Here is a 23,471-nt window from a genome sequence, read left to right as displayed (position 1 = left end):
TCGATTGATACTTGTACATGTCTTTTACAACACTTCTTTTCATTAAAAATAAGTTATAAATAGACTGAAAGCAGTTGAGACAGCCTAGTGTAGAGAAGACTAGCACTAACACTTAAGGGGATTAATCAACATAGATCCTGCATGATAAGCTGCATTTTCAAAAATCAATTAGACCAGCTGTTGCCCTGCTCTGAATATTTTACAAACACAATAAGAATTCTAGCCTTCGTAATCCATGCTGTTCAATTACTTTAAAGATGTACATATGATTCAAATCAAGGAAAGGTGGTGGCTATTTTTTTTTTCACTTTAGGAAATCAAAAGGTTGTTACAAATATTTGGAGACTATGACAAGGGCCCCTCATACTTTAGCTTGAAATGCAGCACTGTCGATCTCTTCTATACTTGGCTTTACTCCCTGATTCCAGGACGTCACTCCCAGAATCAACTATTTAAAGAAAACACAGAAAATGCTCTGCAAAGGTTTTCATGTTTCACTACAGTATCCTTCATTTGTTCAATAGCTGCCGATTGGGAAAAAAAAACAAAAAAAAACACTGAGGTTCCTTCCTGCAACTTCTTCAGATTACTTTTGAAAATGCGTTTTAGTGCCGTCAGTGGCCAAACACTGTAACAGCAGGAAGTAAAATGAAGGAATTTACATTACGCTACAAAGTCACTTACACGAAATGGGCCGGTGAGTTTACCAGTGTGGGGGCACATAGCTGTACCCAGGTGTTCCTTGAGGCCGGTATGTTGGCACGGAAACGGGATGTGGGCCTATTGGAGTGTGCTGAGGCGTTGTCAGCAAGGTCCCTGAGCAGGAAGAACACAATGTGAGAGAGAGAGTCAATAACTGCAACGTCAGTCAGTAATAAAATGCCTCCCACAGAACTGAAGCACCTAAACTAACAGCCACACACCATGAGCGGATTATTTCATCAGCCACATCAGGGGCTGTCAGACAACAGCAAGTGGGGAACACTGCATTGAACAATGAAATCTTGTGGTGCTGAACTCTCCACACTGTGGGTCAGAATACAGGTCTAGCTGAGAACTTCACTCAAAACCCCAGACTTGTCAGGTTACTTAGGGTTTAAGCTGCACACATGATAGAACTTGAGCCATATATGGATCACTGAGCTCCACAGCATGGCTCTCTTGATGAGACTATCCACTTTAAGCATGTGTTCAGAGAAAGTAAGGACAATTAACATATCTATGCTAAAAATACAGCGTCTTGAGACAGGATTTTAGTTTTAGTGAAGTAAACCGAATTAAAGTTTACAGTTGGAAATTAATTCAATTTTGATTTGTGATCTTTGTGAGGCTGTATGGCAAAAAACCACAAACAAACACAAAACCTATAACAGTAAGTCTGGATTTTCAGCCATTTATCTATCTTAAAAGTTAAATCAAGAAGAGGGGGAGTTAGTACTTTTTAAAAATAGTAAAACTTCAAAATAAACTGAAGATCTGTCAGGACACTAAAAACTTGCAAGCTCAATAAAACCAACAGACCCACTGAACATCCCATCATACCTGCTGACATTGCCATGGTGGTCCCGGCAACCATACCCATGGCGACCCCATTGGTCCTGGGGGCGGGGACTGGGGCAGGGTAGATGGCAGAGGGAATGCTGTTCGGCTGCACCACAGTGGTGTGGTGGATTACATGAGGCTGGGCTGCATACATAGGCTGTGTGTAATAGGCTCCCTGAGAGGAGGAGGAGGAGGAGGAGAGCAGAAAGGCAAAGCAGAGGAACAATCATGAGTTTGTCTCACTGTTTGTACAGAACATGTGCCACTCTGTGGCCTCCATGTCACTGCAGTATCGAATGCAAGCCTGAGTCGTAGAGGCTCAGTTCTCAGCCACATCCCCACATAGTGTTCAGGGATGTCTCAAAGTGAAGAAAATCTTTTTTTGGAAATTAAAAGCTGAGAGGCTGTGTGAAAGGTAAGAAAGTGTATTATAAGTACAAGGCATTTAACTCATTTGTTCCTACACTGGATATCAGGTTTTATATCCTACTGCCTTATCCCAAACCCCTCTAACAGAAAATAAAAAAGACAGCAGAACTTGTACAGTGTGGGGTGTTCTGCAAACCTAACTGAAAATATGAACTCTTTACTGCCCTGGGTATGTTCCTATACCTATTTAATGCCAATTTTCTCAATGTTAAATATATTGGACACTGGGCAGCAAAGGGTTAAACAATACAAAATGTCTTCTAAAGCCTGTATAAGTCTTTGTGCACCACACAAGGGTACTATTATCTTTATTATCTTGATGGGAGAGGCAGTGCACAGTATTGCTTACAGAGAAAAATGGACTGCCGACAAAAAGACCATTTCAAATCTAATAAACTGACAGGACTTTGTTAAAGGTGCTAACGGGGGGAAAAAATAGGACTATAAAAAGTCCTTTCGTACTGGGTTATGTTCTCAATGATAACGGAAGATTGGAGTCTTTCTCACTGCAGTAAATGTTCAATTACAGGATTGTTTCCTATGACAGTAATGGATTAGACTACACTGATAGAAGGGCCATGTGAACCCAAGGGTCCTGGAAGTCAGTGCAATGAACAGAAACAAATACTAAAGTTGCATAACCCCTGCAAGCAACAAAAACCTCTTTAGCAAAGTGTTAACAATTAATAACAAAACGCCACATCGGCACCTTGCAAGTCTGGCTCTCCTAACGATTTGGCAAACATGTTGATCTGCTTTGTACTGTAAACCGAGACAAAAAAAAGTTTCCAAGCGGGCGATCTTGCCCTACTAACGAATGACTCCTGTAATGGTTTTCCGTGGTTTAAGACAGCACAGCGTGGTAAATGCACCTACCTGGGCATAGAGATTCTGCTGTGGATAAGCACTTCTGATTGGATACATGGCAGTCTGGTAGGGGTTTGGTGATGGGGAGTAGGGTGGAGGGGCTCCATTAGTCTGAGTTGGAGGGACCTTATAGGGAGTCCCAGCAGTGTATCCTTAAGAGAGCAAAACAAGAAACACATTACAAATTCAAGCTTCAAATCTCGCCTACTATCCATAAACAATGTAACGTCTACCGACCCCCACAACACCGATCAAAGCATTACAGGAAAATCTGTGTATCGACAGTCCTCTGAATGAAGGGGTACCTGCTCTAAACAGCCAGCAGACATCAGAACTGATTCCCTCGTTTCTGTTTATTCAACAGAAGGACAGAAGCCCTTCTAATAAGCAGCAACCAATATTTAGTCCATTTGGTGACCAGCTAATACAGCTGCTACAGTTTTGTATGAGATACACAGTGCATGTTAACAGTCATGAAGGTTATGATATTACTAGGATATAAGATATATGTATGATAAATGCAAATTAAGAAATGAGACCACCTCATGAAAATTATAAAAGGGGGCAGTACAAGGGAATAAACTCAACTAAGCTTAATTCAGCAAGTCACACTGCTGCCCTCTGCTGGTAAATGGTGGTTACACAGTGGGGACGGACAAGGTTTGGTATAAAAACAAATGCTCTGGAATGCTGATATTAATAGGTGATGAATCCAGGTGCATTTTTCAAACATCTTTATAATCAGCTGGATGATTCATTACTAATTTTATTAACACCAGTTGAGCTATTAACTGAACTGAAGGCTATTCAATGAAGTGCTGACAGGTGTTAATGCACAGCTCCACAGTGGTTATTACTAGAAAGAGGCTTCAAGCAGCTGACACCTTTAGGGTGATAAGTGCTTCTTCCAAAGCTTTTTCCTTAATGAGCCTTTTGTTATGAGTGGTACTTTACAACTGATAACTTATTAAGAATAACATGAATCAATAAATATATGTTTAAAAGAAAATAGCAGGACAAGTTTGTGAACCAAAGAAAGTTGCTGTTTATCGCAGTGCAGCAGACAATTCAATTCCAAGAGAAAAAAATAAGGTACAAGGTTGCTAAATATTGGCACAGAAATGTACTCAACCGTGAATGTACTTGACCGTGGTTAGTAAATGCATCCTAAAGAAAACCCCCCCCAAAAAAAAAAAAAAAAACACACAGGACAATAATCTCCAACTGCATTAGGTGTATCTGCATCTTGCTAACTTACTGCCACATGCTTTCTACCTATGCTTAAACCCGAATCACTCAATCAACGTCAATATAACCATTCCCTTATTTCCCTTGCATGCAAAGCTGTTGTAGCAGTTGGTGCGTTTTAGTCCCACAGAGGGAGGGTACATCGTAAACAGGTCAAATTAACACAGGGTTTTTACTGTCACCATGACTCCATTAGGTGGACGAGACATCGGCCCCTTTGGAATGGGGCTGCATTAGGCCTCCACTGACTCAGCACTCCTGCTTTTACCTACTGCAATACCCATCTCCACTTGACACCTCCGTGCTCTCAGCTGGTAGAAAGGCCTGGAATGGGCTCCTGTGAGACTGTCTGAGCCCCACTCTGTTCAACACACCCGCACACACCGTATGATAGTAACATTAAGAACACCTTTACCCTAACAATGTCCTTCAGCTTGTAAACCTAGCGTTGTTAGGATTCAAAACAGGAAATTGTCAAGCTCAGTAGCTGCTTTGTATTGCTAATGTTACTTAACACAACAATTCCAGAAATGCTACTGAAATGAAATATCAACTGTTAACTGGTTGTCATGTTGGTGTGAGCCCATTCTACCCAATACACATCTGAGTGGCATTACAAACCTTTACATGAGCTCAACAGGGTGAGGAAGGACAGGACTGTGGAAGAGGCGCTGCTTATTTGACTTGAGCCAACTAAAAACCCTGCTGGCCAAAAGCCTTTTCTTTCTGCTTTTGAAACCAAAAAAAAAAATTCTGCCTTCTTTAAACAAAGATGTTCGCCCTCCCCCTTTCCTTTTAATGAAACTTTCACTTACTGTGAACAGCAACACAAAAACACATTTTGTTAATCCTCCAAGAAAAGTGGCATTGCTAATATTTTTTTTTTTTTTTTTTCAGTTTCTAAAATGTAGGTCAAACCTTCCGTGCTTATTTTTTTTAATTGAAAAATGTATTGTCAAGCAGCTGGTAGACAGCTCAGAGCAAATAAATACGCACACGTTTTTAAATATCTTGGATGCAGATGCTGTGCTTTCATAACTTACAAAGTATTCATATTCAGTGCAACAACGTTTTCGTTCTCAGCGCTACATTCCAAGATCTCTAAATACAGTATTTTAACTTAATAAAAAGTGTCAAATTACATTATATTTCTGTACTAAACTAGCACAAGTGCACATTGCAAATAGGGAGGGCAGTTCAACGACAAACTCAAGAGGTTTTTTTAAGCTTAATGCACGTGTCTACCCAGTCCAGGCAGGATAACTGGCTATTTCAATACGAACACTTACTGCACCTAACCTGTGCCTTACAGATCATCATACAAGCAAAACAATTACAATGGCTAATATGGATGGGACTGAATTTAACTCCCATTGGTTTAGCAGTTTGAGCCATCCCCAGTTTTAACAAAGAGCTCAAATAGAGTACTAACCTTAGTTTTAAAAGACAATGGCACGGATGAACAGCTGCATTGGATCCTGGTTACTAGTCATTTCAAGTGTTGTAGTTTAAAGTCACTGCAGTGATCTAGGTGCAAATCAGACAAGGACACCACAAAGCACTAGTGCATCTATAGTGCTACTGTCTTTTTGTATATCCTGAAATTATCATAATTAAAGCAGCAAAGACTCTCAGCATAATGAAAGGGAGACCAGTAACAATTCAGGTTGGAAAACTGAAGCATTGACCAGCACTAGTTGGCTGATTCCTTCGAGTCTATTTTAGGCGTACGGACGGATGTTAACCCTGTTTGTCTCCTAGCCACAGGATGAAAATCAGGTGTGTTGAACAACAAAAGTAAACCCAGGCAGAATGTCTCAAGCGGCTATTACAGGAGCCCTCTTTCCATCTCTGGTTGCCATCTTCAAAATGCATGAGGTTAAAGCGATACAGGACCCCATGTCTATTAATAATAAACAAATGACTGTTACCTTGTTGTCATACAGGCACATAAGCTAAAGAGAAACAAATCTTGTGACAAAGGGCACATGCGCTTATATTCGTGAAAATGCATCAATTCCTCGTGTGGTCTGTTTTATCGCTGTAATTGTGTTTTAGAATAAAGCTGTGGTTCGTGGACAGTCCCATAGCAATAGAAGAGCACTCATGGACAGTCCCATAGCAACCGAAGAGCTGATTCTGGAGAGGCAGGTCTCATCATTTTTTTTTTTTTTTTTTTTTTTTTAAAACAAAAACCGTAAGAACAAAAACAGGCTGCAGATGGAAGTAAAAAGCAAGCGAGCTTATCATAAAGAAGACACTGCATGTTGTGCAACACTGAGCCCTCACAGGGTTAAAATCCATTAAAAAAACAAAGATATTTACTGAATGCAGCAGAAGAGGCTTGGTAAGTTCGGTTCTCAGTCCCAGCATCCACTGGGAGGTCATAGGAACCCTCAGTGGCACCAGAGGTTGAGGTCTGTGGCCAGCTCTGCTTCACCAGCAGCACTGCTTAGGCATAGACAACAGAAGAAGGATGTTATACAGCATACACTCAAGAGGTGACCTGTAAACAACGCAGCCACACTTGCTAGCTTTAGTAATGACTGTTTTTTTTAAAAAGGATATGCAAAAATGTAAATATTTCCAACCGAATCAATATATAAATTAGTTGTTTAACCATGCCTTATTTATTTTCCATGCTTCCGCTTTACAATGACTCGTGGAGGATCTACAGCCAATTACAATGAAGGAATATGGCTTTTAGAACGCTAGCCAATGAACCTTACTGCAGCACCTCACTGCTTTCCAGTCAGAAAAGTGTGCTGGTATGTTAAATCCAGTCCTCTCTTGTCAGACAAAAACAAAATAATAATACTCCCATACTGTGGAGTTCAAACTATTTTAGATTTTAGATGAGATTCAACACTCATCATAACCAAGTGCAATTTAGTTCGATCCTAGAAGAAAGCTTATTTGTATCGATTGAAAAGAATGCGCAGGCCTGTGAAGTTAAGGCTCTGAAAAGCCAAACGATTGTTCAGAAAAAAGTGAGTTATTAGAACAAAAGACAGCCAGCACTTCAACAGGAAGGCAGTGAAACAGCCATGATGAATCCCTCTTCAGCCGGTCTTACAGCTACTGTATGCATACGATACACCTTAAAAACCACAAACACGCTGAACTCAAATCTACAGGGAGACGAGCAAGGAACAGTGCATCATATTCCAAAATTATTATTAACAGCACTTATTAATTAGCTTATTGTAATCAATAAGTGTTCATCAAATGCTTTACAGCATCAAAAGAGGTCACTCTTCATAAACCAATATCATTAACCAATTAGACAAAAGCTTGGCAAATGGCTTCATCAGGAAAAAGCAACAAGGCAAATGTTATTTTAACTTTACATTTCTACAAAGGAATGCGTTCCACTTTGTTTTTGTTTTTTTTAATGTTTTGATCCATTAAATACGTTTTTGTATGCATGAAACTTTTCTAGATGATTATATAAACCCGCAGTCAACGGTTTTAAGAATATAACCCGATTTCATTTTGTTGAATCCTTTTCAATGTGATGTTACAGTTATAAAGTGAGCTGGAAAGTTAGTTATATGTAAATTGTTAATGAAACTTAAATGGCTTCAAAAAGACATGCAAGCTAAGAGACCTATTCAAGTTCACAGCTACAGTCGTACATCTCGGGTCAGGTATGCATCCATAGAGAATTTGAATACTGTATATGCAAATGCTGCCTTGAGAAAAAATGTATTGCGGAAAAAATCCTCCCAGCTCCTTTTACAAATACATTTTATTTCTCACAAGACGAGATGTTTCTACTCATTCAAAATGTTTCAGAAAGCCCCAGAAGCAGGTTTAAAATGCACAGCAAGGCCTGTTTAAAAGCCTGGTTTGTTTCTGGGAGACAGGCGTGAAGGAGGAGCCGCAGCAGCACAAGCAGCTGTTGGGATCGTCTCACGAAAGGAAACCACCTGAAAACAGCATTGCTGCAAAGCCACGCACAATAAGAAAAGCACACCTCACTACTGCAGTAATAAGCATTACTGTACAGAGATTTGGTTTAATATTTGTGTTTTCTTTGGCATTTCGCTCTCATTAGCTTTATGAACATAATTATGGGTGCCTATTTTATTGTGCCAGTCATTTTTTCAGTTGCTTTTCTCAATTCAGATTATGTAAATATTTCCAATACAGCATTATAAAAACTGATGGATAACGTCTATGTATTAAGTAAAAAATACAAATCAATCAAAGTTCTTAAACAGAAATAATAAAATACTGATAATATAAAAATAACGACAACAAAGAAAACGGTTTTAAGTAATAAATAATACTCCAATACACGCATACGGCCACAAGGGGGCACATGCTGCATATTTGATGCAGATGTATTGGGAAAGGCACTGAAGGCACGTTCTTCTGTTGTGAAAATCTGTCGCCACCCAGGTAATAAAGCAAAGGTTATACTTCTTACTCTTGTATGTGAACTGTACCGTTACATCTTAGCATCACACTGAACCTGTCTGCCTCCTAATTAAAACACAAGTCTTGCTTTTCATTCTTTTTTTGTGCTTTACTTTGTCACAACAACTGATAGTTAAAATAAATAATTTGGAAATGCATTCTACCGCAGGAATTCTGAAGCAGCTGGCACACGTTTCAACTCTGTGTTCATTTTTGAATTTGTGAGAGGCTGGGAGGGTTACCATGCCTCCTGACACAAATGTGTCTTTTGAGAATGGAAGGAAAGTAAAATTAAAAAAGGTGTTGGCAGAACTGTGATGTCCTGAACACCCCAGAATGTTATTCACACGCTCAGCCCAGCTGAGAGGAGTTTGGAGGAAGTCCAGAGAAAGGGCTTTCTGAACCACCCCTGGGTATTTAGTGGCTGGTTAATGCTGTAAACACTTTTCATTTAAAACTGTTAGGGACCAGAAAAAAACAGTAAAAAAGAAGCAGGACCCTGTCTGGTTCACCACCTCTCACTTCCCTAAACCACATTGTGGAACCAGTGGTTTTCAAAATAAACTTCATAAATGGAGAATTTAGAGTTAATAGAGAGTAACAGTGAGACTGAAGGTAACAGCTACATGTGCTGTATGACACAACTGTGGCACAGCATAACGATGATAAACCTTTGGGAAGGCATTTGTAAAATGCGGATTACTTCAGCAATTAAAAATTATCAGAACCTTCCTATCTTGTAGGTCTCTCCCATCCCCAAAGTTACCAAGCCTTTAATGCTGCAGCTAAGCCTGCTGGGTCAGAACAAGTCTCCTGCATGATAAGGAGCAGCAGCTTTCCACTTGACTGAGGGAGCGGGAGGTTTTCACAGGCTTGGTCTTGGTTTAAAATGTGCTGCGATAACCAGCTAGATAACAGGAGAAATGATACACGAGGCAGGAAGCCAGCATAGTGACTTTTCATGGCTTGTGGGGGTTTGAGAAGCGTGGCATGTTGTTATCTTCTTATCCATTAGAGACATCAACATGCCCCTTCAGACAGTAACAATGTTCATAACACGGACTGTACCAATTATACTGCTTACAGAGGGGAGGTTTAGTCTGCAATGCACGCTCCTTTAATGTACTTTTGTATTTATTTGTGTTTAAATGTGCATTATGCACTGGCAGTATTGAAAATCCTCCCTCAGTGTAGAAAACGAAAATGTAATCTGTTAGACTCAATAGATCAAATAGAAAATAATTTGTGTACTGTCAACCCATCAACACTCAAAACCATGGGCTTACCATTAGTCCGATATCAACGACTTACCAGAAACTAACATACTAGGAACGGTGTGCCATCAATGGATGAGCATCAATGGGTCAAAAAGCCACTTCTGCACCAGTCGACCTGCACTCCAAGACCTTTCCACTAATGTGTAATATGCCACGAATTCCTCTTTTCACCCCCATACAAATAAATAACCAGGAAACACATTTTGAACAGACCCCTGAAATGTGGAGCATCCATGTTCAAAGTAAATGAGTTGCCTAGTGCCCTGGAGCCGTTGCCAAGTCACGTTCGTTTAATCTTGTTAACATGATGCAGTGTTCACACCCGTCCCGCACAGTCTGCAATCTAGGCTGGCTTCGGAATTACCTGAGTAGTGCGTTAACCCACAAAACAATGCAACGTTTATTAAAAAAAAAAAAAAAAAAAAAAAAACTGTAGGGTTTAAAACACATTACTTTCCCAAGTTTTCTGTTTTGTTGTAAGCATTCCTGCAATATCATTTTCAAAAGTTATTAACATATCCCTGGTCATAAATCACAATTAAACAGGTTATGTGTCGGGTTTTCAGGTCAAAATGTCTTCAGAACTTGCATCATCGGTGGCTTCAATATGAAACATTTCATTGGTTCCCAACTCCTCTCCCTAGTTTAGCACTTTGATTGGTTCATCTTTCTTACCTGCCTGCTCAAAGCAGGAAAATGCATTGTTTTAAACCTTACAGCCTGTTCAGTGACACTAAAACATTTACAGAAGGAGATGTAACAATGTTGGCCATATAAATTGCATCAACTTACATTTTTCAGTTATTCTTAATGTGAGACCATGCATTTTCCCGTAAAACAGTCACTTATTTTCACTCTAATTTATTCTCCCACCACAATATCAACTGATGTTTATATGCAGCAGATTTCTGAACCCACCTGAGCCTCACTCTCAAATCGAGGACTCTGTGGTCTATAGGACTCTCTGGGAGTCAATAAGTCAAAATAAAACAAAACCCCACGGTAAAAATCCTAATTTTAAAACCACTTTTTTCTTGTCCACAAAATGTTCAGAACACATGACCTTTTCCATCGACCACCATGTGGAGCTAGGGTTCTTCAGGGAAGAGAACCGGAATATTTTGCAGAAATATGTAATGGAAACTGTAAAGTGACACAATACATGACTATTATTTTTAGCTTAGCAGAATGGTAATGCACTTACCTTGGGGGTAGCCAGGACTGCCCGTTGGGTAAAGATTAGGTGTATAGGTGGGTGCAGTTGTTGGGTAACCAGCGGGATATCCTACAAAATAAAAGAAATAACCACCCTTAAAACAGCATTTTAAAGAGGGGGGGTGGGGGTGAGGGTGAGCAGCGCTGAAGTTCTAGAGAGTCAACAAGCAGATCCCTAGGGAACTTTGGAAGAGACAAAACACTGATTACTTTTCTGTAATATGAAGATCTATCCATAGTGAAATATCCTAAATAGAGCATTGCTTACCATAATAAAGATACCCAGCCCCACTAGAAAGCAGACTACTTCCATATGTCCAGAAGACAGGAGCTATGATACATACACAGAAACTTTTAGTTTCATTACAACTTTAGCTTATTTCCATTTTAAATGCTATATCTGTTTTAAAAAAAAAAAATCAGACACAAAGGGGATACACGGACATAATGGTATGAGATGGAGAGGTCCAATATCATGCATCTGTGGTGATCAATAAGCTACCCTTTTGAAGAGATATCACTGAGATAACTATTTCTGTTTATTTTTCTTTTTTTGTCCTTTAGATAAGCAGGATCTAGTATAAATAACCGTGACATACACATGCACACTCGTCTTAATTCATGCCTGAATGACAGAAAATAAATGAGTAATCATTCAAAACGATTTTACTTTAAAGGCTCCCCCCCTCCCCCCCTGCAGTTTTTAAGCTTTCTGAAACTGCAGCTAACAATCTCCTTTATTTGCTTGCGAGAAAAAGCTACCGCGCATTAAGCGCTTCATTTGTTTTCTGTGCTAGTTGCTTTTACGAATCCTATTTTCAGATTTGTCAATCAGGAGAGTCATGTAGAAACTGCAGTCACTTGGGGCACGCTTCACTTCTGCCGTTAATGGATTTTACTTGCCAGCAAGCAGAAATGTAATCAATACGGCATTGTTATGGCAGGGAAACTCAAGGCAGCAAATAAATATTCAACACTGCTTTGAAAATGAATCATCATAATGCTGTGAAGAGCTTTAGAAAACAATTCGGGTTTCTGAGGGCGCAGGGTTAACCAAGAATCGGCAGGCATTTACCGTCAAACGTTAGCCGTGGAAATCAAGTGAAAAAGGGTCATTCTCTTTTTAAATGATTGTAATTCATGTTCTGCTGCATGCCCGCTTGGCTTGCAGAGTGACAGAGCAGCAAATCGCTTCCTGAGGGGAAGAAACTTGATACCCTAAAATGTAAACTCTTTGATGACATACAGTGCAGTTTTGATTGAGAGAGAATATTCATTTTATTTTAGCACAAAGTGTTGACGCAGTGTATCTTTAGGATTGCATTACTGAAAGTAAGACAGCACAGTTAAAAGTACAACAGAGCCCAAGGTCTTTTATATTATAAAAAAAGCCTCTTGAGAGTGTTTATTTATTTTTAAATCACCAATACTCTACTTTTCTTTTATATATATAGCGCCTTTCATAGTGGACCACCATCATTAAGCGCTTGAACTGTAGGCAGAGGCACTTACAATAGGACATTGAATTAACATCTCATCCGCAGGATGGAGCAGAAGGAGGTTAAGTGACTTGCTCAGGGTCACACAGTGAGTCAGTCAGTGGCAGGGGTGGGATTTGAACCGGTGACCTTCTGGTTACAAGCCCTGGACTTCAACCACTCGACCACACTTCCTTCAGGAGAACAATGGTGGAAAAACAAATCTTCATCTTCCTCCAAATCACAACAGTAAGCACATTCTAACCTGTGTGTGTATGTGTGTCTGGTTACAGATGCACTTCACATTCACTACATCAGTCTTTCACAAATCAAGACATGCTGTCTTTGATCCCCGTACAGAATCAGCACTGGAAAGGAAATGGTAAACTACACCACTGGGAACAAAGTGCGCTTTCCACAGGCAACAAAATGTCATAGCTTGAGCTGAACCCATACAATTTTAATGACTATTTAGAACCTTGTGCCAGACAGCGGGATACATTTCACTCCGGGACTATTCTGGAAGTGCTGCAAGCCGACTGAACACGCTAACAAGTCGAAACAATAGGAAGTCATTGTGACGACCGCAATATCACTCTGCAATTATTTACACAGCCAGCGCAGGGCAGTCACTGTGGAAAGCTTACACACACGAGCAGACTCCTGCAAACGAGGAGGCAGTTGGTAAAGGTGTCTGCTGCGCTCTGTGCGGAGCAGGGAGGCAGATGGTATTCACTGCAGGTAGTCTATAACAAAACAGGGCACACGTCACTTATTCACCAAGAACTTTCTTCTGCACACCGACGAAAAGACTGGAGCATTTCTAACTGAAAATAATGCTGTCTTAACGAGCTGAGGATGGTATAACTGCAAATAACAAAATCAACTGTGTATTTCGCATGAGGCTATTACAGCAGGACAGCACGTTGACAGGGAAACTACTCAAAAAAAGAAATGGGTATTAGGCATGTGCAAAATATATTTACAGCAAAAAAAATAAAAATCTATATATAATTATATATAACATTTTAAAATCACCTTTTTAAACCGGTTAAATGAAGTCTTAATAAAGTCAAAAGTGCAGTTCATCTGTATCTCCGTTCGCCTCTAAATTATGATGCAGATAGAAAAATACAGTATTAACCCAAAAAGCATTACCCAATGTTGCAAGCACAATACAAAGTCAAAAGGCAACTCAATTATTTACAGGGTTAGCAATAATTGGGGAGGGCAGCACATGAAATCTTAAAAAGATAAAATGTCTAAAAGCTGTCTAGATGTCTGACCCCACTGGTTTTCCCTCCGTGTCAGCTTGTGCAGTACAAAGGTTTTTACTTACGATTTTAACAGAAGTGCCATCTTATTATGCAAACTCATTTCTGAGACAAATTAAACATTTATAAATGTGTTTGGTTTTTTTCTCCACCATGGTTTGGAGAATTATTGATTTAATAAGGGAATATGGGCTTGCTTAAAGATTTAAACCTCACTAATGATACGTTAAATTACATCAGTGTATGAATTTAGTTATTATAATAAAACATACTGCAGTATTAAATCTCTAAAGTCACAGTCAATTTTCAATCCACTATTTTTTTAATTTATATATTGAATCTCTAAAGCCACTTCATATTCTTAGGTCTCATCCAACTTTGGAAAATTGACAGCAGAGCGCATTAGCATTCAGAAGCTGACTCAGTCCGTTGTGTTTCACCCTCTTCACAGGAATGTAAAGGATCTCCTATCATACCAGCTACAGGAAGGACCTGGTGACCAAAAACCATGTCCGGTGTTTTAAAAGGTCCTGAAAACCAGACCAAAACCACTTCGATACAGGGTTTTTTTTGTTTTTTTTTAGTAGTAATTTGGAACAGAACCAGTTGGCCCCTGGGAGTATGCACAGAAACCCCGATTGTGTGATCAGGTAGCATTACAATAAAAATACCACTTTATTAAAAAAGCCATTTAAAAACATGTACCTGTTTTTTCACAGCACATGCTGAACCTCACAGCAGATTGCTATAAAACAATGTACCTGAAGTGCAAACCACAACCTGTTTAGGCAGATTGCAAAAAATTCTCAACTGGATGAATATCGCAGTATTTAATATCCTCACAATACCAACTGCCAGAAATCCATTACTGCATGTAAAAGTAAATAATCTAAACAAAGGATGGAAATAAAACCCACCACCATTCATACAGCTGCAGTATGATCCACTCCAGATGTTACTGTGATCCCTATTAGTCACGCTGTGTACAGGTATCTATATTTAAACACTGTTTTTATATACAAGCTAGTCTTCTCCTGCATCCTCTGCAATTGTGCTGCCATCAGCAGTTACCAACTCCTTTGGAGGAGAGCATATCACTACCTGGAAACATATACAAGCCATTAAGCAGTGCAAACCGTCATTTATTATTTAGGACACCCTTAATGCAAAGGTAGAATATGGCATATGGCTTGGTAGGGTGAAGTCGTCACCGGACCTCCTGGCAAAACTAAATCAAGAAAGTATGAATTTATGCTGAAGCAGCAAAATGAAACCACTAGAACCCAGTTGGAGTAATCTGATCATTAAAATAGTTCTGGTGGAAAGATTAGCTTCCCAGCTGTGTTTATGATTAATAACTCAGGCAAGACAAACATGCTCTCCTTTGTTACAATAAAACCAGGATAAAGGCAGATTTATATTACTATGTACACTTACCCCTTGGTCTGCTCACAATGGGCCATATTCATAAAGCCATACAAAATGCTAAGGCAATTCCCAGCAATGTGATTGGCTGATGGCATTCCAATCTCTCAGCACAACCTTCGCATTTCTTTTGTTCTTTGTATTTTTATGAATTCATAATAACGTTGATATACACTAAACATTGACTCAAAATAATTCAAAAACCAGTTTAGAACGGCTTCGTGACTAGAAGCATGGGTACAGCAGTCCATCTCGTATCCGAATGTGATGCAACCAGAGTAAGTGCGGATATGTAAAAAGTCGGATAAATGAATCTGGTTTTAAAAATCCCATTATACGCAGCTGCAACAATTAATATATTCACACAATTATTGTTTTCAGATTCAGCTTTTACTATTAGAGTTCTCCCCTGAATCCCACGTTGTCGTTTTCCTCTGGAGCGGATGCTCTCCACGATGTAATTATAAACCACTCTTTCGCTCTGCGCCCGTCTGTGTAGCCATGCCAGTGCAGTTGCCACAAGCGGCAAGTAGGCTCCCCAGACACGCCCCCTAGCCAATCAGGACCTCCCAATCCTTCCTGCTCAATTGGTTGCCTAGCAATGCGTCTCCTGTTATGCGTCCCAGTTGCTTTCACAAAGGCACAAATCCCTGCCACAGTGCTGTATACACTTGCACAAGTGTCGGGTAATTCACAGTCGCAAAATGCACAGGTCTACAATTAATTTATTATTTTTTCAATTAGAAAAGCACAACTCGCTTTCCTGTGGCGATTTTGCATTGCTGAAGAGCTTGATCATGGCAGATAAACACTTAGGGTGGATATGTTACAGGCGGACACACGACGGATTACTACATTTCATTTGCTTAGTAAGAAAATACAACTCTGTTGCAAAGAGCACAGCTAAATGAGAGGACACCAATACTGCAGCTCCTGAGGACAGACAGCTGTAGCCCTGAAGGCAACAACACAGGGAACCACTATGCTTCTCCCACTACTCTGAAATACTCTGAGCAGGAGACCAACACACACACACTCCCCCTTCGTAAGCATTTAAAACAGCGGATAACAGTTTCTGGTTTAAACTCCACCCTAACTCATTACAGTTACAAGCATGGTCAGTGTTTCAATAGATGGTGCTACTGTACTTCTGACATTCTCTCACAGTAAATAACGAACGTACGGTAATAGAAGATGCCTCGTATTTTAAGAGCACAAACAGAATATGCCAACAATTCTTTTTTTTTTTTATTTTATTATACAATAACCTTATTGTCATTGAAAAAAACATCTGCGCCACTGACTGTAAACTAGTTTTCATGCACGAGACAACACTTAAGGTAGCCAGATTTTTCATCAGGCGACAAGACACTTTAGCAGCAACATGACCACACACCTGAAGCGACACAGACATGATCCGGAAGTTTTCAAATCGGTCGCATCTATAAAACTATTACAAATTACTTTTGACAAAACTATAACCAAGACTGGTTCGTATTCGTCAACATGATGTGGAAATTATGAGCGTCTTCTCTGACGGTACTTCAACATATTTCTATATACCATATTCCATCATGGTTTCTTTATAATTGTGATGATCTTTGTCAAAGCACTGGGTATTTTTTTCACAGCAAGTATAATTTTTGTTGGATCCTGATGTACCCTGCTGGAGCAGGTCCATTGAAGCTGTTCTCCGTTTGCTCAATTCCCTAGTAGGGTGCACAAAAGAAATAAAATAAACAAACAAACAAATAAATAAATAAAAGCAGGACTCAATCCTATTTATTTTGTGTCGCCTGTGGTGTGAAAGACACTTCTCAAAAGTATAGGTTCTATTCATTTTGTCGCATCGCTGCACAGTTCAGTTTGTCTGGTGTGACGGGGCCTTTACTGGAATTTCTGTGAAAACAATGCTTAGATTGAGAGACTTCATGATGTGTAACATCTTCTAACTAAAAAATAATAATCCTGCTTGGTTCTTCAGGATGACGCTTTTTTCTTTCTAGGTTTTTATTTTATTATTATTATTATTAATAATTTATTTTTATAAAGAGCTAACCATAGCAAATTGGAAGGGAGGGTGTTTGTAAAGATGGTAGGCTGTGTCCACAAAAAAAAAAAAGTACATTTCAAATTAGTCATGCAGAAATCAAACCTTCCTATGGCAATTCAAATGGAACTTTTTGTACTCCACTGCAACCTGAAGCTTTGTGTCAGAGAACTGTCTATTCCTTCACTTACCCCCCCCCCTCAATTACATTTAGTGGGGGTGACCTTTCATTACGGTACTCAAATATACTGGATAATAAACCTGTCGTCTAACTAAAATAAAATCTATTTTAAAAAATGAGCACTAAATTAATGTCACTGACAGATTCTACATTTTAAATTATGCAACATCAGTGTCCCCTGCTTGGATTTCAGATTCATTAGTGAGAAGCACAACCTTACGAGTGACAGTACGTGCTCAGAAACGAGAAGCGTGGAAGAAGTGTTCATAACGTCTTCTTGTCGGGGTTGTAGATTTCAAATTCTTAAGGTAAATCTCACGTTAAGCACACAAACACTGAGAAAGCTTGAAGAAGAGCTTCCTATTTTATGGTCCATGTAAAACTAGTTCAGTCTCTGGTTGGATACAGTTTTGCTTTTTATTTCATTGGTTGTAGTTTATTTAAGTATTAAAACAGAATATTTCAAACCATGTTGCCCCCCTACAGTGCTAACCTATGTGCTCTGTCTAAAACATGTTCACTCATACTCATTTTTAAAATAAATGGCAACTTTAAAAGTGTCTGAAACATTAAATTATTTCTCACAAAAACGCTTCATGTAGTCTTGTTCCCCAAGGTCGATAACTTGGACCAAGGAATACTAACATGTGTATGTTTATTTTCTAGGGGTTGTAGTTCTGCTTGCATAAGGGTTTGTGGTCTACTGCTCTTTTAATAATCCACAACAGGAACTCAGCTTGAGAGTAATCACTCAGGAAATCATTTTTCACCTGATTCAACAGATAAACAAGAGTGTCTCTTAGTGCAGACCTTTCTTTAGAAAAGGTCTTTAAACATGGTTAACAGGGAGGCAGTGTGGTCTAACAGTCAGTTAACTTGGGTAGATCACAACCAGGTACAGACAGGCCCCACAAAGAGGAAGACCAGTATTTCATATTTGACTTCCCCCTTTTGATAACTGCTGCAATTAATTACCTTATTCAGCCACTCAGTAGCACGATGTGCTTAGGAAACTTTTCAACTAAAAGGAAAATCAAATAAAGCAATCCAAGCCATAATATTCATAGTCAGATGTTTTGTACGTTCTGATGCTTGATGAATTGAAAATTGATGCCACTTTTAACATCTGTGTCCACAAAGGCGTGCCCATTGTTTTGTATTCGGGGGTTATCAACTAATATGCAAGGAAGACAGTTAATTCTGAAGACACCTTCTTCAGCGATTCATCATGAGCGCTAAAATGATCTTTTCTTGACTTCAGAAAGTGAAGAGCTACCATCTGCAGGAAAATGTTACAGCAAGTCCTTTCTTCTAGTCTCTCATCAGCAGAGACGCGCACTGGTGGGATCCAACAGTGGCAGCTTTTCTGTATTAAGATTTGATGCTGCTGCTTGCTAAGCAATACAAAATCACATGACTAAACAAACCCCTCACAAAACAACAGGCGCCCCAATTAAGAGCTCCTCACAGCACTTTCTGCAAAAGAAAAAACACCTCAGGCAAACTCAGCGTTCAAGTATAGCCTCTACACTACAAGGTCGGAAATTTTTTTAAAAAAAGAAATACAAATAAAAAAGTATTTTTTGCTCTCTGTTGGCAAAAGAGCCCCTAAATTCAAATTCTTATGGCACAGTGCAAAATACAACATATTCTAGATTATTAGTTTATCCTAATCTGATGTACTGTTTACTTTGAGGTTGCAAATTCACACCTGTTTAGCTCCATTACTTGCTTTAAAAATAATCCCAAAATACTTTTTTTTTTTTAAATAACATGTAAGCACTCCTCATTTGCTTTTTGCGAACTGCAAGGGACATAGCTCGGTGTTACAGCATCTTCACTTCAAGAGAACAAAGAAGCAGCGGAGTGACGCTCCATCAAGGAGCCAGCTTGTAATTACACTCTACGTAAAAACTACTAATATGACAGACAGGGCGCCTCTGAAATGTGCTGGAAATCCTGCTGGGCAAAAAACACTACCACCACCTACCTCCAAGTCAGTCACTGTTGCCAACCTCAAATCCCTTTCTGAGCTGTGATACAATGTCATCTGCGCATCTTGAGTGCTGTGCACCATCTCACAGGGATTAGATAGATTTTTTTTTTTTTTTTTTTTTTTGCATAGAGACAGTAGAATCTGAAGATCACCTTCCTCACTGCCCTATTCTTTTTGAAGCCCCTGCCCCACTCCCCCCTTTATGTTATGTTATGCCCCTTTTATCTACCTCTGCATCTACATGCCCTGCTTTGTGCCTGTGATCAAAAATGTTTCTTTTACATTACAGTGCCTCTGAATGCTATTTTTTATTTAATGAATTTCCATTTCACATCTGTCCTAGATTTGGGTTAAACAATAAAGAATAATGGACTAGAATTGTCAGCAGAGATACAGAGCGTGCCTCTGTGGGAGATCAAAAGGTGTAAAGGTAAGGGTCATGTTTCAGGGGCAGGCTTACTTGGTGTAAATCACCAAGGCAGTCCCCGGTAATTACCCTCTTGAGAATGGAGATCATGGAAACAAATGTTTACGAAAGCAGAAAACACGCAGTGAAGATGTTCGCCTTGGTCTTCCATCAACCACCTCACACACTTGCTTTCCAATCGAGTTTTACATGAAATCTCAGCAATACTCAGGACTCTGTTTCTCGTTTTAGCTGGTAAACGACACTGTACCTGTATAGCTAAATGTTTTCAAATAAATTCAAAAACGGTATATATAAAATAAAATACAAAAGTGGTTGTTGTAGGTGAGCCGAAAAGGTCAGTTTTTTTTTTTTTTTTTAGGTCAATCGAATCCAAAAGATCACCCAATAAAAGGGAATTACTCTCATTCATTCACAGCATATGGTACCCTTCCATACATGTGATCAATAACACACTATATTATTAATCAACTAGAGAGACTGTTTTAGGAAGCCTAGCTCAGAGCCCCATTAGAACAGACTAGGCTGACATTGCATGCTTCAGTAGGTCCCACTGTGTATGATTGCTGTAAATCTGCAGGGATGACAGCTTAAACTGTTCCTACATGCAGCGTAACAAAGATCAACATCTCAATAAATCCTGTTCAACATGCCAGACTCAACGATCAAGGTGTTTAAAGCCACTTCCCACATATGCCCTCACCACAGTGCCACCTCTCGAGTGCCACTGAAATAATTAAACAGCTGCCCGACATGGATTATACATAATAAAAAAAGCACAATTAAAAACTAAAACAAAGAAACTCACATGTGTTATTTTCATAATCAGAATTGACATTTTGTGGCAGTTTATACAAGTGGTCATTTAGAATCTAATGACCCTCCTTGCCTCAAACATTTTGGCTTTCAGGTTAAAATCTCAATAATTTAGATTACTATTTGCTAAAACTATAGTCTAGCAGAGACTGAACATTTACACTGACCCATAAAGAAAGAAAGAAACCAGGTGCACAAAAAGCCACATTAAACCTTCAGGAAGTTTCACAGGACTCCCACACGCGTTTCTTCAACACGCTTCCCACAGAAAACTCATTAGTGACAGTTATTTATATAAGCGGAAGAATGATGCGGCCCTGGATACAGCTACACTGAAGGAGGCAGACTGATTAACAGTCGTCAGTTTTTTTATTTCTAGTTTGTACCACAGAATAAAAATGAGAAAGAACAGGATCCAAAACTAATGCAGGTTGACTGGTGCCAACTATGATGGTTGTGACTTGACACCAAAACTAAAAGAGCTTAGAATGCTGAAATCCATACATTAGACCAACACAGAAATAAATACACCGGCTTTCACACTCTGGGTAATGATAAATATGTGTGTGTGTCTGGATGTTAAACAACCTACTGTACCAAGACAGATCCTAGAAACATACATGAACACGCCAAAATATATTTTTGCTATCAATTTAAATTTGGAATAATAAAAAAAAAAAATGGTGCAATAGAAGTTAAAAATTGTAGGAGAACAAGTATGAAAGTCTTCTATTTAACTCATCTGACTCCCTCTGCTTTTTAAAAAGGATATCTGCATGCACTCTTTCTTTACGGTACCTGAATTGAGTTTCATCACATTTATCCTCATCTCTTTAACACCACTACTATCTACTAGTCTACAAGCAACTTGGAAGATTCACTTTTACCTGTTGGCACAGGAACGTGGGATGTTTATTATTAAAGTAGGCCCTAATTGTCAAGTAGACAAACCTTTGTAGCTAGTGGCTTTCAACAGCGTAGCATTTTACCTTAGAGGGCACGTTTTATAATGCCTTCTCTCCAGAACATGAACAAAATTATATATATATATATATATATATATATATATATATATATATATATATATATATATATATATATATATATATATATATATATATATTTTGCTTCAGGCAGATTTAAATTAATTCACTTGGATCCGCTGTGACTCATCAATATCTAGCACCATAGTAACAGTCTCTCGGCTGGTATGCTAATTACTAAGGGAGCCTCCAGGAACGAGTCAATTAGAGCGGCAGAAATCCTTTTCTTTCTTAATTTATTTATTTATTTAACGATATATTCTCAGCACATTAACTTCGATCTCAAAATAATTACTGAGAATATAGGAATATGGGCAGTTGAATTCAGCTATTACCTTACTTCCTAACCCTTACAAAGGGGAACATGGGGACAACAACAAGACATTTCTAAGCATGGAGTACAGGTCATTTAAAGCAAACCCTAGGCAGTTGAGAATTAAAAAATTAAAAAACTTTAAATTCAATTTAAAGAAATTAAAATTAAAAAACGAAACCGACATTTTTAAAAAGATTTTAATATGTAAAAAATAAATATGATATGTGAACAAAAAAAAAAAAAATACACACTTTGATATTTGATTTATTTTTAAATTTACAATATTGCTAAGAGCTATTCATAAAATATATCTTTCATATCTTTTTTTTTTGCAGTTTGTCGTGCAACAACTAGGGAATTGACCAATCAGAGAACAGCATATATGTTGAAATCCCGTCAGAGAAGGCACTCATAATCACATCATGTTGATGAGTACGTACCAGTCGTGATCACAGTTTTGTCAATAGCAGTTGTTAATAGTTGTGCAGATCTGGCAGTTTTCAAAACTGTCTCATCGTCTCTGTGACGCTTCTGGTGTGTATGGTCATGTCGCTGCGAAAGTATCTTGGTCACCCAATGGAAAATGTTATATATATATATATATTGCATTGCGTCTGGTGCGTGGCTACCTTTATACTACAGCTGGGTTCCAGAAATTTTTAGCATCAAAACAGCAGAGACAAAAAGACTGAAAACAAAGAAAATGAGAAACTGCATTTCAGCCTCTGGCATTATAAATTTAAACAACCATTTTGACCAATTCAGCAGTCAGGATTTCTCTGAACATACAAGACCACAGATTATGTTTCTTATATAAAGAAAAACACTTTGGTTTAAACTACTACTACTGTACCTTAAGCAAGATGGTGTACATATGTAAACCAACAAGGCAAAATGTATTTTATTTATTTAAAATGATCTTGCTTCTATTGCTTTGTGTTTTCCATCCCCAGAATTCCTGGTGGCACAGAAGTTGCAATCCCTGTTTTCAGGAAATTCATTGACAGCCAACTTCCCAAACATGCTATGCAAGAGATGGACTGTTCAGAATCAATCCCAACTGATAGGAAACTCAAATTGAAGGAGGACTTGTATTTCTTAAATAAGTAGGTTAAACAGCCACATGTTTAGACAGTTTAACTGGAAAAAAAGAAATTCAATGAAACAGCTTCATCCTCTGTCCTCTCGCTCACCAGACCCCCAAGACAGAACATTAATTTCCTGACAAGTGTTTTAACAAGTGTTTTAAATTACCACTTACCAACTGACTATCATTACCATTCCCTGTAGCAAGGAACAGCAAACTACCTAAAACTCTGTTCGTCCAACCGACACTATAAAAACATGCACTGCGATCTGTAAGGACAGAAACATCTACAACAATGACTCAAAGACATTGAGCAAATTACTACAAATTGTCTACAGTCGACACAAGCTTGTGCTAAAGAATGCACCACAACTG

At 38.8% G+C, this 23,471-nt stretch overlaps 1 protein-coding gene across 6 annotated transcripts in view; it reads right to left on the bottom strand.

The window, feature by feature from the left end:
* The window catches only part of fam168a (family with sequence similarity 168 member A), a 63,892-nt gene that overhangs the window by 5,517 nt on the left and 34,904 nt on the right, over window positions 1-23,471 (bottom strand). For 2 of the 6 annotated variants that reach the window (XM_041233005.1, XM_041233007.1), the window contains 6 exons: window positions 11,272-11,334; window positions 10,993-11,073; window positions 6,412-6,534; window positions 2,848-2,990; window positions 1,543-1,717; window positions 685-816 (listed from right to left, as the gene is read on the bottom strand). In XM_041233005.1, the coding sequence (XP_041088939.1) occupies window positions 704-816; window positions 1,543-1,717; window positions 2,848-2,990; window positions 6,412-6,534; window positions 10,993-11,073; window positions 11,272-11,334 (698 nt within the window). In that variant the 3' untranslated portion in view covers window positions 685-703. The remainder of the gene's footprint in view (window positions 1-684; window positions 817-1,542; window positions 1,718-2,847; window positions 2,991-6,411; window positions 6,535-10,992; window positions 11,074-11,271; window positions 11,335-23,471) is intronic. The other 4 variants (XM_041233006.1, XM_041233010.1, XM_041233008.1 and 1 more) reach the window with 3 other exon arrangements.

The sequence above is a fragment of the Polyodon spathula genome, chromosome 30 (genome assembly GCF_017654505.1).
Source record: "Polyodon spathula isolate WHYD16114869_AA chromosome 30, ASM1765450v1, whole genome shotgun sequence".
Lineage (NCBI taxonomy): Eukaryota > Metazoa > Chordata > Actinopteri > Acipenseriformes > Polyodontidae > Polyodon > Polyodon spathula.
The sequence above is the reverse complement of the archived record's forward strand: the minus strand, read 5'-3'. Positions and strand labels throughout refer to the sequence as shown.